The following is an 18,557-nucleotide window of genomic DNA, read 5'->3' as shown; positions in this document are numbered from 1 at the left end:
TCCGGGGGCGCGAGCTCTTCGAAAATGAGCAACAAATCTTGTATCCAGTAAACACCGTCGCATCCATATTCACCGTCAAATAAATATTCCCGCTCACAAACACCTAAAAACTGTTGCCTTCCATTCTCGGCAGCGCTCCGGTGCTCTGGGGGACAAGACGAGAAAACCGGGTAAACATCCTCCCCTCCCCATCTCTCTCTCTCTCTCTCGTTTTCTTCTTTGCTGCCACCCTCTCACCCTAATTCTTCACCCAACAACACCCTCTTCTTTTATGTTAACCCGCCGCACCTGAGCCTGAGGCCTTACCCATAGCTTATCTAGAGTATGACTTGCACTGTAATGTCCAAGAACACTCTCTACGTAATGGGAAAACAGAACACACAATGTGTAACAGAAGGTTTGCAGACGTTTATTCACTTGAACCCGCCTTTTCTCGTATTGCTAAATTTCGAATGTTTGAGGGCTGATGGTTATTTTTTACGAGGAGCATTATCTACACCTATAAAAAGCAGTTAATCACAAAATATTTATACGTCACCAGCCCAACTCGCCCTCCTCCCTTCCCCTCGCCATCCCAGCATAAAAAAAAAAAAAAAAACTAATCCCAGACTTAGCACCTGATTGGCAGCAAGATAATAAATTTCCGGGCATAAATGCGGCACAGAGCACATATAGTAAGTAGCAGCAGCTTGAGTCATATTTATTTTTATTTAGCCGCAGAAGACGGGAACCGTGATCCAACGCCTTGGCGGGGAAATTGGCTCCCTTACTGAGTTTTGGCGCGAAAGTCCCCTGATCCAGGGAGCGCGGAGACTGTCATGACGGTAAACCTCGCTTCAACTTCTCTACGAGGTCACAAAACAGAGGAGACGGTGAAAAAATGGGCGTATTTTCAAAAGTGATCCTGATGGGATAAGTTACTACCCGAGTGTAAAGACTTTGCCTTCGAGGGAGAGAATTCACTTTCCCAGCAAACTCCCGGCGTGTTTCATATGTCTTCGTTTCTGGAGGTCGCTGTCCCTTGTGATTTAAGCGCGATACGTAAGCTTTTTTGCTATTAAAGGAATTGTTTATTTTATTATTACTTTTGCTCTTGTTTTGACTGAAGTTGGCGGACAGTTAGAAGCTTACCATAACAAGGAAAATAGTAACGTAATTTTGTGCGAGTCATTTCTGGAGCGATTGCATAGAGCGCATCGCTGGCTCCCTTGGTGGTTCGAAGACGTATCGCACCCAAGAGCTCGGCCGACGGCGAGTGATGACCGCCAACACGACCAATGACAAACACAACAAGTTTACGCGGGAAAAAATTGGCGCCAAATTGTATGAGAGATGGCGGGAGGACTCGAGAGGCTATAAAGAGAGATAAAGGGTAATATTTCGAGGGGCAGATGGAGTTAGAGGCCCCGGGGTGGGAGAGAAGGACCCAAGGGAACAGGAAGGATCAGACCTCGGCATGATCATGTTATGGAAGAGGCGGCCGTCTCTCGCCACACAACTTTTCACACTTATTTTCATATTTGTGTTACTTCTACGCTCGCTTGAACGCGTCTCTGTATTCTGCACGAAGGAAAATTCTGCTGCACAGGGTCGCTGGCTGTCAATAGTAGTTTCCCATCCCACTGAGGAAAATATCATGGCCAATAAAAACTTCATAGCAGAATATTTCTGGCGGGGGAGGGGAGTCGTCCGGGGAGGTGGTATGCCGGGGGCGGGGGGAGGCGGGCGTGCTGAGTTAGCTTGGCGAGGTAATATCGCGGTAATCCACTCGGGATGGGCCTGCGGATCTCGTAGCCATTTTCACGTTATTATTATCAATGACCGAGCTTATTACGGCGGAAGACTGCGGACTAAGTTTATTTAGATTATTATCAGAGTAAGCCTCCAGGTTATTAGGCTAAGAGGAAGAGAGAGAGGAGACTCGACAGAGGGGATCCAAGAAATGGCGCAGATCTGGTTGGCGTGGGTTATTATCAACCAACACGAGGCCTTATTATCACAGGGAAATTGCTCCGGTGAAAACACCCGCAGCCCACAATTCGCCCTTACTGCTTTTTCACGCCCTCTGCCTACGGCTCCTTTTATAGAGCTTCAGCTGCTTTTTGTAATGCTGTTATGCTCTTCGTGAGTCTGGGTTGCTCTTTGAAACCCGGATTCGGATATGAGATAGACGCATGCGCACATTACTCAGAAACTTTTTTTTTATTCTCTTCTTCGCTGGCAGTCTTCATTTTAGCCACCACCCGCCCTTTTTTTTTAATTACGCTATCGAATAGGAAGCTAATTTCTTGTGACATGCGTTGAATCACCAGGCGAAGAAGAGTAATTACACTGTCAAAAATCTCATTTCCGTATGGGGGTAGTGACGTCAATGTACCTCACTTAGTGCACTGTAGGCATTACTTAATGCTCTTTGTAGCGTCCTTTCGGCTACTAGCTGCAACCCCTTTCATTCCTTTCACTGAACCTCCGCTCATATTCTCTTTCTTCCATCTTACTTTCCAGCCTCTCCTAACAATTGTTTCGTGGAGGTTTTCCTCCTGTTACACCTTTCAAACCTACTTACTGCCAATTTCCCTTTCGGCACTGAATGACCACATACATCACAGCGCTTATCCTTTGGCCTAACTTTTATATATACATATTCCAATCCAAAATACTTATTTCGAAAATCTTGCTCATATTCGACGTCCCTTTGGGTTTATCAGGCAGTAGTGTTAAACAAACTTCTTTTGTAGTACTGTAAAATGGTTTTGAAAGGTAATATTTACACTATATTTAATGATCGAATACATGAAACTTACTCTCTCTCTCTCTCTCTCTCTCTCTCTCTCTCTCTCTCTCTCTCTCCTCCATTCTTATTATAATCATTCATGCGAAGAATTCTCCCATACCAAACTGCCTATTCAACAGAGTGATGTTCCACGATGGTTTTTGTGCCATGAAAGTATGAGGTCAAGAGTGATTATATTATAAGATTAATTCCTCTGAAATCCACCTGTGTGTCGTTTTGTATGTTCTGGTCGTGTTCTTTGTATCTTTCTTTGCCACAAGTTTATTTCATGGTTTTGATACCTTTTCTTTTTCATTATTCTTTCTCGCCGTGGTTCTGACCAAATATGGGTACCGTTCAGGTATGAGGGATCTCAGCGGGCAAGAAAATTGCTGTTGGGTTGGGCATCAGTTATTATCATCATAATCACTTCATATTTGGGCATCGAAGGGGGACTGCAGGATTCCTTTATCGGGTTGTCACACTCAGTGCAATCACTGTTATAGAATAATGAATACAGTATACAAGAACAACAATATAATGATTCTTTTGACATTTAGGTCACAGACTACCTATAACTTTGAGCAAAAAAAAAATTGTCGAAACTGAGAGCCTGAGAACTTAAGCAATTCAAGAGCATTCTCTGAACAAATAATCACTACTTTCTCTTTTTGTGTGTTTGAATTCAGAATCCAAAACTCTTGGAGTAGTAACAGAAACCGCCTTTTCTCCTTTTCTTCAGATACGAGCTACACCTACCATCCAGACCTCCACGATGAGACCTTCGTCAGAAGAAAACAGAGACGCAACCGCACAACCTTCACTTTACAACAGGTAAATAAATAATGGATTCCCATGAAAGACTTATAGTATGTGAAATGTTTTGATTTAGTTAACGGTGAATTTCAGCGCTGTTTTGATCTGTCTTTGCCTTTTCGGGACTCTTAGAAAAATATGAGTAAATGTCATGATCTCACGTTCTCTTCAGTACCCTTTTTCTTCTAACAATACCAATGTCTCATGACATTGTAACCAGTAATCCCGCCTTATATAAGTTCTCCGACTTGCTTTCATCTTTACTTTCATATTCTAATCATATCGCGTGCTTTAGTTTACGAATTGCTCATTTGCAGATGCTATAACGTTAGTTAGTGGCATTGAAGAGAAACGGTAAAACCTGACAAAAGATTCCCGTTGTCTGAAGGGAATGATACTGCTGCGACATGCACTAGTATTTACGTTGCCAGCTGTCGTAGCTTGATATTGTTTGATGCAGATTACGATCGAGTTCGTAACCAGCATCGCAACTTCTTGAAGGTCGGGAACTGAAGAAAAACGACTTCTGGAAAGGTGACAAGAGAGAGAGAGAGACGCTCACGAGCAAATTAGCTACAATTAGATTTTAATAGCCGCATCTCAGAATCTTAAAGCTCAAGATTATTATTATTATTATTATTATTATTATTATTATTATATTATTATTATTATTATTATTATTAGGAAAAGAATTGAGAAGATTCTATATAAATTAATTGCCGTTGAAGCAGCTATAATATTTAATGCTACCGCCCTCAGAGAAGGCCTCCTCCCTTATTATTAATTTCAGTAGATGGAACAAGCCCACAGGGGTCGTTGACTTGAAATTCAAGATTCCCAGAAATGTTGATTTCACCCTCCCACCACAGACCCTACACTGCGGCAGTAACTGATCATAATACAGAGCCAGTGATTTTTCGTCGCCCTGGGGGAGGGGCGAACAGTCACCCTTATCTATCGGTTTTAGTGTCCATACATTGACTGACACGAGTAGACCCATTATGAAACCTTTGCGGATTCCATTTCTTGCGGAGAAAAATAGTCCCTGCGACTATTAACTTTATTTTAGGTTGAAAATCTTTCACCATTTATTAAAAGAGTTATCTACAGTTTTATTGGTAGCATTATTATAAAGCAAGATCAAGTGGTAACGTTATAAATAGGGAAGAGGAAGACAATTGCTTATTTTGTGATATTGAAGTAGATTAAATTTGTTTTCCTGTTGACCATAAATATTATCGAAATATTTTCTTGGAGAGATTTTTTGTCACTATCATGATTATTTCTACGCAGAAACATAAGAGAAGGATAGCGTCAGACAGATTTAGTCAGCCTTTATCTAGTATATAGGTAATAGAGGCAAGTAAAGTTACTGTAAGTACACAGTAAGTTACATATTACCGTACATGTATACATTACCAAAGACAACCATTCGTAGTGCTTCATTAATTAATCCGAAGCAATAGAAGAATGCAAATAACTGTGTACGTATTATATGTACGTGTAATTGGTTATATGAAATACTGATTTTCTACACGCATTAACTTGCGCATTGATGTGAATAAATGAATATAAGTCCTTCAGGCATTTTTAGGTTCCCCAATACCCTTGGCAATGCCACATAATACCTATGTGAAGATAAGATTAGTGTAATCAGATAAATATGTTGTATGGAATCATAAGCATGAGCACATCGGAGTTTTAGTCTTAATGGCATAAGAATTATTGCGCGTCAGGCTGAATACTCCGGCAAAAGTATAACAATTAATAATAAGGAATTGGAAGACGTTTTAGATATATCCGTGGACTATACGGAATGATTAATCAATGATGATAAAAACAAGACGAATAAATATCGTTCTGAAAGAGATTAAAAATGACTAAATCGCATCTGTTTTCGACACCTGCTCACTTTTACCGTTCCTTAGAAATCGGACTTAGATGCTTTTTCCCATTTCCTCCGTTCTGCCACCGATCTGTGGGATTCACTGCCTCTTGGCTTCTTCTTACTTTCTATTTTTGCCCGACATAAGTAGCTTTATCGCTCCTCTCGATAAATAGCAAAACAATCCTTTTCCTCACCTTTCTTTTCTTTCTACTATTCCTTATTTATTCTAAGCACGAGTAGTTTCCGCCGTGGCTGAGGAATAATGGTAGCCTGCGTTAGGTTATGCCATCCTTGCAATATTAGATAAGGATAAGCAGCAGGGACCTCTGGATGGTAGCCTTTAGTAGGTAAAATTGTCGGAAAAATCATTAATTGCTGCTAGAGCGCTCTGGCTGAGTCAGTTGGCCTGTAAGTGCTACAAGAATGTGCTCCTTGTGTTAAATGAGACGTGGACACGGACAATAAATAACTAAATAATTAAATAAAAAACGTAGGAAAGCTTCCGATAGTTTGCTTTTCTTACGGAAAATAAAGAGCTGTCGCAGGAAAAGGTGAAAGGAAAGACCGTAGGGCCTTCGTCTTTATTTCACGACCTGATATCAGTAACAGAAAAGGGAACAAAATACAATGCTGTAACACTGCATTCGTCTGGTAAAAAAAAATAGATATACAAACAAGAGTAAAGATCAGCTATCGGGTTGACAGTATTTACAAATTAGGTAATACATCAAACAGCCCGCTGTGATGAAGAGAAATTACCATGTTGTCTTGCGAGGGAAGCGGCTCTTTTGTTACGGAAAGAGCAAAAGGGAAAGGACTGAGGAGGAGGGAAGGTTGGAGGGAATGTTGAAATGGTTCGATTATGAAGAGTGATTTCAAGCTTAAATCTAATTGAAACACTTTTCATTGCTCCCTGGACATGCTTCATTCAGTTCTATGAAACATCGGAGTCACTTGTGGTAGGCTGCTCACACATCGTTATTAGTAACATAACACGAAGAAAAGAGTGAATAATCTACGGATTAGTTACATCCTATTTATTCAACTTATTTGTTCAATTTTATTTTGATTTTCTTCTTAATGTTCATATTTTCAAGGACTGATGAATCATGTGGTTATACAGAGGACTACTAATGACCGTCCCAAGGCCCTTCCAGGCTGCAGGCCGTGAGTTTTAAGCCCCTGTAGACTAAGGCATTCTCAACCATACCGACACAGAAATATATATATATATATATATATATATATATATATATATATATATATATATATATATATATATATATATATATATATATATATATATATATATATATATATATATATATATATATATATATATATATATATATATATATATATTCATAGATGTGAATGGATAAGTTTGTCTGTAATGAAGAAAATATCTGATTCACTATCCTCATATATATGGTGACTAAGTTATGTAAATCTGTTGAATGCAAAAGACTGCTGCTTCTACGAAATTTTTTTTTCACATACTTAGCACTGGTACTGTTATCATCTATTTTCATCAGCTGACGCCTGATATCAAGGCAACGGAACATAAGAAATGTAAGAGAAGAGGCCGACTGTTGCATCTTCCCCACGACAGGAATAGAACGTCACCTTAATCTTCCTTCCCTCGACTCGACGTCGTTTGTAGCCTTATATTCACCCTGAGAGCATTCGGGTCTTCATCAGATTCAAATTGCAGAAAGTTATTCATTCCACCAATTTTGATAGTCTTATCAGTAAAAGCTATTTCTTTATCAATGTTGAAGAAGGATAGAGTGCTGACATGACTTTCGAAATATTGACAGTGAATGACTTGTGCTATAAAAAATGAGGATATCACTCGAACTATATAAGAAAAAGCGTTCACGTGGCAGAAAGTCAAGACTGGCTCGATCCGAGGTTCTTTTCATCCTGGTCGTTTCCCTCTGGAGTGTGCATGGAGGACGAGGGTCATCTGCGGCAACTTAACATAAATGTCCCCTTCACTTTTCACCGAAGTGTAACAGGTATAGGTTTCCTCGCGGCGAGGGGAAGGGCGTCAGTAACACGCAAAAGTCATCCCCTTCGTTTTTGCAGAGTACATAGTTGCTCTCACTCAAGATATAAGGGACACTGGCCAAGTGTCAGGCTTCACTTGACTCCTTTTTTATGATAACGTCAAGGCTCTGGTTCTATGGGTTATTTGAATAGAACAGCATAGAGGAAAGTCATGAATAACGCTTGACGGGTGATTCTGGTGCTGATGTTGGCGATCTCGAATGATGAATCATTGAGGATCCTGGAAAGGGGAAATGCGTAAAATGAGTGATAGAATTGGAGAGAAGATACTAGAAAGAGGAGATACAAAAATGAGCGATGGAATCAGAGAAAGGATGCTGGAAAGAAGAAACACGAAAAATGGGTGATAGAATCAGCGAGAGGGTACTTGGAAAAAGGAAATGAAAAATAAAAAATATGAGTGAGATTCAGAGAGGATGCTGGAAAGAGGATATAAAAAAATGGGTGATAGAATCAGAGAAAGGATGCTGGAAAGAGGATATAAAAAAAATAAGTGATTGAATCAGAAAGAGGATGCTGGAAAGAGGAGATACAAATAATGAGCGATGGAATCAGAGAGAGGATGCTGGAAAGAGGAGATACAAAAAATAAGTGATGGATTTCGAGAGAGGATGCTGGAAAGAGGAAATGCAAAAAAATGAGTGTGGAATCAGAGAGAGGAATGCTGGAAAGAGACATCCCAAAAAATGATTATGGACTCAGATAGAGGATGCTGGAAAGAGAAATAACAAAAAATGAGTTATGGATCAGAGAGAGGATGCTGGAAAGAGACCAATACAAGGAATGAGTTATGGAATCAGAGAGAGGATGCGTAAATAGACTGTTCACAAAATGAGTTAGGAATCAGATGAGAGGATCTGTAGATACAAATAATGAGCGATGGAATCAGAGAGAGGATGCTGGAAAGAGGAAATACAAAAAATGGAGTTATGGAATCAGAGAGAGGATGCTGGAAAGGGGAAATGTCAGTTATAAAAACTAAAGTTACAGATAGAATCATGATAACCATAAAGTCGCGGATATTAGCAGTTTAGGTTTATTAACAAAGCGAGAGAGATCTCCAGATTCCAGAAAAATCCGAATTGCATAACTTTTTCATGGGTGGTGTAAGAATTTCTTGCGTCTTAAACGCACTGGAATATTAGTCGGTCATCATTACCGCCGTTAACAAACACATGCACACACACACGCACACACACACACACACACACACACACATATATATATATATATATATATATATATATATATATATATATATATATATATATATAAAATGAACGTTCCCTTACTTCAATGAAAATAAAAGGCCCAAAAACCCAATATACAATTTATTTAGTATTGATATGGAGGTACTTTTAATCAAAATGTATTCTTTAATAGTTGATCACGTAATATATATATGTATATGTATATATATATATATATATATTATATATATATATTATATGATATATATATATATATATATATCTATATATATATAATATATATATATATATAGTATACTGTTAGAACCAGGGGTTGAATGACGAGCATCTTTTTAAGTTGCGACTAGTTTCTTAGATTTGCATTCCTCCATCATCGGGCAATCTACAATGGAATATGTATTACATAAAATCAATGAAGTAATAAAGCTAAATGAAATTACACATTACTAGGTATAATAACCTAAACACAAAGCAAAACCTTAAGATATAGAGCTACGAATGCATGATCCAAAAGAGTAGAAAAAAGTCTAAAAGCACAGCAATTCAACAATGGTATTTAAGCCAAAATCGACATTGGAAACATTCTTCAGGTTCAAGGATGTGATACCAACTGAGCTGCAGTCATCTATTGTTTATAAGTCAAAGTGTCATTGCTCTAGTGTAATGTACATCGGAAAATTCAAGCGTCAGTTCAGGGTTCGCATCTTCGAACATCTCGGAAGATCTGTTGGTACGAATAGGTCATTAAGCAAACCACCATTCAGTGGTATTCGTCAACACTCTGAAGAAGATGACAATTCTATAAATTTAGATTCCTTTTCAGTTCCTACTTGCAGAACCAACGAAATGGAGCTCGGAGTGGTAAATGCTATTATTTTTTCTAAGATTTCATTGATTTTTATACTGACGGTGTTGCAAATCCCCCGTTTTGTCCTTGATATGGATTTCTACAACTGTTCCTGATAGCGTTTTCACTTTCGTGGTGTATGCGTAAGTGCAGAACATAGTTCCTTATTCAGGAGAGCGAGGTGCTCAATTCGGAAAGAAAACCAAGGACCTCTTTCCGATGGGATTCGGATGCTAAATCCTAAGGTTCCTTCTGGCTCTTGATGCCAACCAAGACGTCATGGGAGAGACAACGGGTTTGCAGCGTTGGAAAATCTCGCTCCTCCACTTTCAAAACAATCATTAGGAAATCGAGCTTCGAAGAGCGAAGACACATCTGCTCCACCTTCCTACCGCTAAAGCTGTCCAGTATGGAACCTACAGGGCGCTTAAGGAAAGCAGGCAGAGAACATTTCACGGAACACTTCTTCAGAAGAAGGCAGGGGCGCGGTGGTAGATTTATATAGTACCTTGAGGTAATTCGTACTTGATAGTCTTCACCGCCCACAATGTTGCTCAGGATTATATGATGCCGAGACTATTTAAAGCTTAACTTCCTAATTATGCACGGTCATGTTTTCTTCTGATATGAACATCATCAATGAAGAGAGAATGACAGGAGAGGATAAACACCTCCATTCATCTTTGGACAATTACATTTAGGAAAATATAACCCAGTGTAGGGCACATGGTTCGATTACACTAATTAAAATATTTAATTTACAAATATATGGATTAACAGCGACATAAAGTTTTTGATACATAAATAAATAATTGCATACTATATATATATATATATATATATATATATATATATGTATATATATATATATATATATATATGTGTGTGTGTGTGTGTGTGTGTGTGTGTATTATTAACGAATAGAAATAGCAAATTTTCTGTATGAAAGCCTAAATCCTCAGGACATACAGGAGGTTTTGATGGAGAAGGCCTGAGGGACTCATAAGAAAGAACTTCTGAGATAAAATTCGAAATATCAGCTTAAGCTTAACTATTGGCAATGACGTCAAAGGATCTTTATAGGTAAAATAAGAAGCCGAAAGTTTCAGTAGACTTTGAGGCAATATCTGTGGGATCTCGTCTTGTTACTGAGCAAGAGTATCTTATAAGGAAACTGCCCATGTATTTTGAAGTCTAGTTAGTTTATATATCGACTAGATTTACCATCTCTGTACAGTACATCAAGCATTTCTATTTGGTGTCACAAGAGGGTAAAAAATAAATAAATAAGTAAATTAATAAATAGAAAATAGAAAAACGGCAATACCTGAATTCCTTCACAGTTCATAACAAACATTTTGGAAATTCGAATTCGGTACAATTAATCTACGAAAATGAACATGAAATGAAACAGCATAGCGCTGAATAACATTACTGACTATCGTGTGGCCATAAACACTCTTATTACCGAAGATGCGATGTTTAAATTTGTGAAAGTTAGCCCTTGCTTTTCCTGTCCTCGCGATGAATTTTACTTCAAATTTCTAGTAATGCCGCGTTGTTTTCATAACTGCCATTCTTTTTCATATTGCTATAACGGCATTACCATATCGGAAAATTCGTAACTTATTCTATCAAACAGGTATAAACGAAGAAAATGGCAGTCCGATAAATCACATGATTTTCCCATGATTCTGTTTCAGTCCTGTGTTTATTTTTGCAGCTGGAAGAGCTGGAGAATGCTTTTGCGCAGACCCACTACCCAGACGTGTTCACGCGAGAGGAACTGGCGATGAAGATCAATCTCACGGAGGCCAGAGTACAGGTACGTGTTACTTTGATTGATTTATTTATCCTTTTTTATCTGTATATCTGCATGAGTTTGTTTGTTTCGTGAGGAACGCTTCAGTGGAACGAATGAGTCTTCAGAATTTCGGTATTGAACAGACCTATTGAAATGAGAAAATTCACTGAATACGAGTAGATTTTTGATAGCGATTAAGATATCATGCTACGAGGGATAGTCTTAGAGAGCTGAAATGGTTGTGATTATCACGTCTTCTCTACCTTTCTTTGTTTGGCTACATTTAACTGATGAGGGGTCAGTATAAAACTACTCGTCTGCTTAGTTCGAAAGTTGTTCGATTTCCACATTAATGAGAGGGCTCAAGTTGTTCTTGCCCTCTTGCTCTTGTAGAGGCCGAGACGAAAAATGGTGTCAGTTCTCGTTTGTTTTCGTAAGGAAGGCATCAGAGGGAGCAAAATAATACCACCGGGATCTTTCCCTAAGCTCATTTTACGGGCAACTGGCTCTGTTCTATACCACTCAACATCTAGCAAGCTTTTGTTGTTCCTGTTGTCAAAGTGCTTTTGTCTTTTGACAGAGATTACTACTTTGGAGAAAAAGCCGATGTTTCATGCCACGAGCTCAGTCATCCCTGTAATCTACGTATGCTTATGTGTATCAAGAATTTTTACCTCCTTATTCTGATACAGCGCAATTCGGTCTCTTATTCAAAGGAGCCTTAGGCAGTGAATTAAGCCTCAAAACTGGCAACATTTCGACTTTTGAGTAGATTTAAAAACCTCATTTTAGGATTTCTGTCTGAATCACAAACTTCATAACGAACTTTAATGTTGTCTGTCAAAGACATTCATGATTCATCGAACATCTTTTAGACAAATGTGACATAAACAATCACTATGGAATATTATCCAGACGCAACGCAAGTTAAACAAGTGAAAAATGCGCCGAAGGTGTCTCGGCGCATTTGAGTTTTTTGTACAGCTTATAATGCTCTGTGAAACCCACAAGAAACTCTCAGCCGCGGCTCATGAAACTTTCAGCCACGACCCGGTGGTGGATTGTGTTGATGCAGACGCACGATCTTAGCCAAATTTAAGCTTAAATAATGTAAAAACTACTTAGGCTAGAGGGCTGCAACTTGGTATGCTTGATGATTGGTGGGTGATAACCTACATACCAATCTGCAGCCCTTTAGCCTCAGCAGTTTTTAAACTTTGAGGGTGGACAGAACAGTGCGGATGGACTGTGCATCCTTGAGAAACTGATATATACCGCAACTTTGTCATGTTGTTCAAGAGTCGCTCGTTCCGTTAGCCCTGTGGTTCGCGAGCGTTTTAGTGAATAATATCAGGAATTTAAGGCGCTTTATTTGAGTCATGAATACTTACTTCACTGAATGCTATGAAAACAAAGAGCTCTAGTCTGTCTTGATACAGACAAGACCTCTGTATCATAGTTATTACCTCTGTAACAGGCATGAGCATTATATCATTGATGACCCCCCTAAGTTCGATGACTATCACAACTTTGTGATAGCTATGACGCTATAATAGTCGTAAATTCTATGGCACTTGTGCCGGTAGGGTATCTGACTAACTCGACCTGTATGAATTTCTCGAATCAATGTAAAGGCAAAACAGCGCCGCAGGAGCTATGAAGTTTAACATCACAATGGGATGATAAATCATTTGTGACCGGTGAGGAAAAAACAAGAATAACGCAACCAAACAAATATATATATATATATATATATATATATATATATATATATATATATATATGTATGTATGTATATATATATATATATATATATATATATATATATATTTTTATATATATATATATATGTATATATATCTGTATGTGTGTATACACACATGTGTATTACCGATGCATGAAGACATGCGTATGATTGCATGTAGGTGCACTAGAACCGGAGGGCATGCCATAGGTTTAAGCGAGGGGGAAGAAGCAGAGTTGGAGATACCGAGCCCGGAGCGGCAGGCTATACTACGTGGCCGCTGTCATTATGCACAGAGGCGGAATTTCCGGACATTTTCCAGAAGCGGGATCACTTTTCCAATGGACATCAAAGCGTCGGATTTTTCCGGGAAAGAAATTTTCCACTTCTCTAGACGCGGCATCATAAGATTCCCAATCCAATTAGAGCGGGGCCAAAATGCCTTTCCCTCAAATTTTCACTTCATTTCTTTGAGGTAATATCCAAATTAGCTCCTCAAATGAAATTCTCAATTAGATATATTACCTTCTTTATGCAAACTAGAAGAATTGGCTTTGGGCTGGGTGGGGGACTAGGCGGGGGTGCAGGGCCCCCGTCACGTGAGGCTGGGGATGCCAGAGGAGTCGAGGGCTTCCTAAAGGATGCTGGATTGCCACTGAAGAATCGCTCGTATTCTCCTCCTCCACAGAGGTCATACCGACCGATATTCCCTTCGGCTTGTGAGCCCTTCTCGTGCGTGAGACTTAGACTTATTATGTTCGAGGAGAAGTTCCTTTTGTTTTTTTTATTCTTCACTTTTATTATTTTAGTGAGAAGAAAAGTGTAAAATGTTCCATCTCTTTCGATTCCATCAGTGATCCTATAACAAACTTGGACATTGTTCTGGTTTTATGAGGCGGCTGTGCTTTGACATACAGTCACAATGTATTGCACTGTCATCAAGACATTTCCACGTACTGAATTTCAAGTGCATGTTATCCTCATGACGGTAATTACCCCAGTTCGCTATGATTTGATAAATCTCTCTCTCTCTCTCTCTCTCTCTCTCTCTCTCTCTCTCTCTCTCTGTTAGCTGAAAGAATGATCACTTCTAATCTATTGTTCCTTGAGTCCAAGTATTATCCCAAGATGGAGAGCGACCGAACAGACCCAAGATTCGGTCAGTGGCGAGAGGAAGTAATGAGGAGCAGGCGAGGGAAGGAACCAATCAAAACCATTGAGGAAAGCGAAGAGAGAACGAATAGCATTAATAGGAATGACATGAATCCAGAAGAACCGAAGAATAGTATTGACTGAGATATTCAAATGAGGCGAGAAATGTGATTAGAGGGTGAAAGTGGCACCCCTCCTGCGCCCGTGGTCTCCCCTCCCCGCCCTCTCCTCTAATAGAAAAATTAATGGATTTTGTTACGAGCGCATTATGTGGATAAAAACGTCGAAATTCCCTCTTGCCTTTGGCTTCGAGACTCACCCCAGGAGGAGGAGGAGGAGGAGGAGGAGGAGGAGGAGGCGAGGAGGAGGAGGAGGAGGGAGGAGGAGAGACCGAGAAGAAAATTCCCCTCTGTTTTCCCCTTTGTGGCCTTTTTTGCTTCCTACTTCTCTCGTTTTTTACGTTTTTCTTTCTCTATTCGCTTGCGGCATTTTTATTGCTTTTTCTCTTGTATACACGCACTTCCTTATCGCGGTGGTTCGTGCAAAAACATCACTTTGTTCACCCAGGAGCAGCCTAACAATTATTTATATTTATTGTAAGTGAATATGAAGGGAGAAGGTCTCATTGTTAATTCATGTTCTCTTCACATTTCACGTGGCTGCTACAATACCAAGTTTTTTTTTTTTATCTTTTTAAATTTATCTGCGGACGAATATTTTCAAATTTTATTTATGTACATGAATTAATATCTATATATATATATATATATATATATATATATATATATATATATATATATAGAGAGAGAGAGAGAGAGAGAGAGAGAGAGAGAGAGAGAGAGAGAGAGAATTAATATTTTGCCGAAATAACACACGTCGAGAAAAGGGACATTAGTATACCTACCACTACAAGAATGCTATTCTCTACTGAATAGTGCTGAGAGAGAGAGAGAGAGAGAGAGAGAGAGAGAGAGAGAGAGAGAGAGAGAGAGAGAGAGTTCGCTGTCTGTACTTCATAAATCCACGCTCTACAGAGCATCACGAATACAGGGACATACCTCTGTCTGTTTGTATGCCTGCCTTTCGATCTGCCTCTTTCACATACACGCACTTACACGCGCACACACACACGCACATACTCACACTCGTGAGCGCTCGAAAAAGGAATAAACAAACGAAGGAGGAAAGCCCCTGGTCAGCTGAGCGGCCCCTCCCGATAAGACCTTGAGTGACAGTTCGGATCAAATTAGTAATCCCTTTCGCTCATAAACGATAACGATAGGAACTCGTCGCTCGAACTCGGCTTCACTTCTTCCGTCGTTCGCCCCCAGAGCTTCTTCTTGTGTGAGAAGTGCCACGACTGCTGCCTTTTTCCCTTCGTTCTGCAGGACTTCTTCTTGTGTGAAAAGTGCCACGACTGCTGCCTTTTTCCCCTTCGTTCTGCAGGACGTTTCGCTAGCATGGAAGTTTTTAAAACAGAACTGTACTTCAGTTTCAAATCTCTTATTTCGAGTTTCTATAAAACTGGCCAGTTTAGGAGATGGAAATATCGCCCAAGAAATGTTTTTTTTTTAATAATTTTCCTAAGAACCTGCAAACTCGTTGTACTTCCATCCAATGTGAAGAGAGAGAAAAAATTAGGTGGTTTATACGGAGAGAGAGAGAGAGAGAGAGAGAGAGAGAGAGAGAGAGAGAATATCGCCATATCGTTAAGAGGAGAGCGGAATTATTTCTCAAGCTACGAACGGAAAAGACCTGATAACTCGAGAGACTTAGATAAAATCGAGATGAAGCAAAAGGATCTGGATGGCGAAGATCATCCAACGGGCGGTTGAGGACTTAGGGGGGGAAAGGGGGAGGGGATCCAAAGGGGGATGTTTGGTGGGGTTCGAAGGTGGAAAGGGGGGGGGAATACTTTTCTTTCCACTCCTGAAGTTCAAGGGGAGCGTTGGGGAGAAGGGAGTGGGATGAAGAGGAAGAGGAATAGGAGGAGGATGAGGAATCGTAGGAGGAGGAGGAGGAGGCGGAGGGAGCAGGAACGAGTCGAGTGACGTGGAGGAGGAGGAGGAGGCAGGCAAAACTAACTTCAATTAATTTAGAGTCCGACTCTCCTCATCCCGACTCTTATTTTGCCGGGACTTGTAAAATAGATTATGATGCATTACAATAATTGGTTTTCTTATTTCCATCTCTAATTGACATATCGAATTCGGGGACTAATTAGGCTCGGGAAAAGTGGAGGCAAAATAAGTTTCGTTGCGACTCGAAGGGGTTCGGTTCAGAGGAGGGCGCGCGGCTGCTGCTGCTATACGAGGGGAGGCAGACACACACACCGAGGGGAAAACACCAGGAGGAGGAGGAGGAGGGAGAAGAAGAAGGAAAAGAATAAGAGTGGGTCAACGAATATGGAAAAGAGGGAAACCGATAAAAGCAAGGAAGAAGCAGTGAAGTAAAGAAAGGTTCTACTCACGGGAAACAGATGTAAAAAGGAGATTCTGGTATTGGTGAAGACAAACGGACTCATTTGAGGAGGTGGCTCCAGAAGACGAAGAGCTCCTGTCTGCTGAAGTTCAGGTCACAAGACTTGAGGACGCGAGTATCATAAACACACCCTCATTTATGCATTGCTAACTTTCAAAGGAGGAGGCGGAAAACCTTTCTTGCACATTTCTTCTTATTCTCTGGTTGGAAATAGATTTACTCTCAAGTCCGACCTTCAACCACTTTTCTATTATCCAGAACAGAAAAATAATTTGGATGGTGGCCGTAGCTTGATCTCTCCTTCGAGATGATTCGAACTGTTAACCCAATTCTCAAATTCTATCGCACCATTTCATGATGGAAAAAATTCATATACGTAATGCATATGTGTATATGTATATATATATACATATATATATATATTTTATATTATATATGTATAGTATATATATATACGTATATATATATATATATGTCTAATATATATATATATATATATATATATATAGATATATATATATATGAGTATATATATGTCTATATATAACACACAACATATATATATATATATATATATATATATATATATATATATATATTATTTATATATACGCATTAAGCTACAAATGTCCATCAATATCTAATTCGCTCTACCTCTGAATATATTTTCATATATGTTAACTGAAGGGGAATTTTTAATTGATAATAATTTCGTCGCCTCCCGAACGCGAACCTAGGAACTAAGAAATGAGGACGTACAGTGAAGCGCCTTTAACCACACAGCTACCTCTCGTGGTAGCTGTGTGGTTAAAGGCGCTACACTGTACATCCTGATTTCTTGGTTCCTAGGTTCGCGTCCGGGAGCCGACGAAATCATCATCAACTAAAAATTCCCTTTCATTTAACATATATAAAAATATATTAATTCTGAGGTAAAGTGAATTAGATATTAGTAGCTTAATGTGTATATATGAAACACGGTGACGTGATCAGACTCTCATATATATATATATATATATATATATATATATATATATATATATATATATATATATATATATATATATATATATATATATATATATATATATATATATATATATATATATATATATATATATATATATATATATATATATATATATATATATATATATATATATATATATATATATATATATGTATATATGTATGTTTGTGTGTGTGTATGCTTGTCGATTTCCTTCGGGTCAAATCAGAGAAACATCTTAATTATTTGTCTGTAAATATCAGTAACGAATTTGGGTCATGCTGTCTTTGGCATTGGTTGTTTAGTATTGTCGACTATGAAAAGAAACCTTGGACTTAGTACCTGCTTCTGGAATGAGAAATTCCGCCAATCTCAGAGGCAAATTACAGATAAGCCTGTAGTAAGTCATTTTGGAGCTGACTGATAACACTGTAATCCTTTGCTGAGCGGGGAGGGCGAACAGCCAGTGAGGATCAGCTGCAGTGATATCGACTGCAGATATTTACCGTCGGCTCTCCAAGAAATAATAATAATAATTAATAAAAACACAGACTATAGAGTAGTTTTAGTTTTGGTTCGGCCTGTAAGAAAGGAAGAAATTGCGGTGAATGTTGGTCAGTTGATGATGCAGATGGCGAAGAGCAGAAATGTTCAAAGATGCCGGTTTAGGATCGATTAAGTTTTCATTGGTGTTAACCATAGCCTCCAATTGTGAGCAGTAGGGGTAAGCTTGTGGGATGAAATCAAATGCTAATTCTC

General features: G+C 39.1%; 1 protein-coding gene across 3 annotated transcripts in view; it reads left to right on the top strand.

The window, feature by feature from the left end:
* The window catches only part of LOC135221704 (dorsal root ganglia homeobox protein-like), a 172,345-nt gene that overhangs the window by 121,676 nt on the left and 32,112 nt on the right, over window positions 1-18,557 (top strand). For all 3 annotated transcript variants that reach the window (XM_064259477.1, XM_064259466.1, XM_064259458.1), the window contains 2 exons: window positions 3,516-3,607; window positions 11,332-11,433. In XM_064259477.1, the coding sequence (XP_064115547.1) occupies window positions 3,516-3,607; window positions 11,332-11,433 (194 nt within the window). The remainder of the gene's footprint in view (window positions 1-3,515; window positions 3,608-11,331; window positions 11,434-18,557) is intronic.

The sequence above is a fragment of the Macrobrachium nipponense genome, chromosome 20, assembly GCF_015104395.2.
Source record: "Macrobrachium nipponense isolate FS-2020 chromosome 20, ASM1510439v2, whole genome shotgun sequence".
Classification (NCBI taxonomy): domain Eukaryota; kingdom Metazoa; phylum Arthropoda; class Malacostraca; order Decapoda; family Palaemonidae; genus Macrobrachium; species Macrobrachium nipponense.
This window is presented reverse-complemented; position numbering and strand designations above follow the sequence as displayed.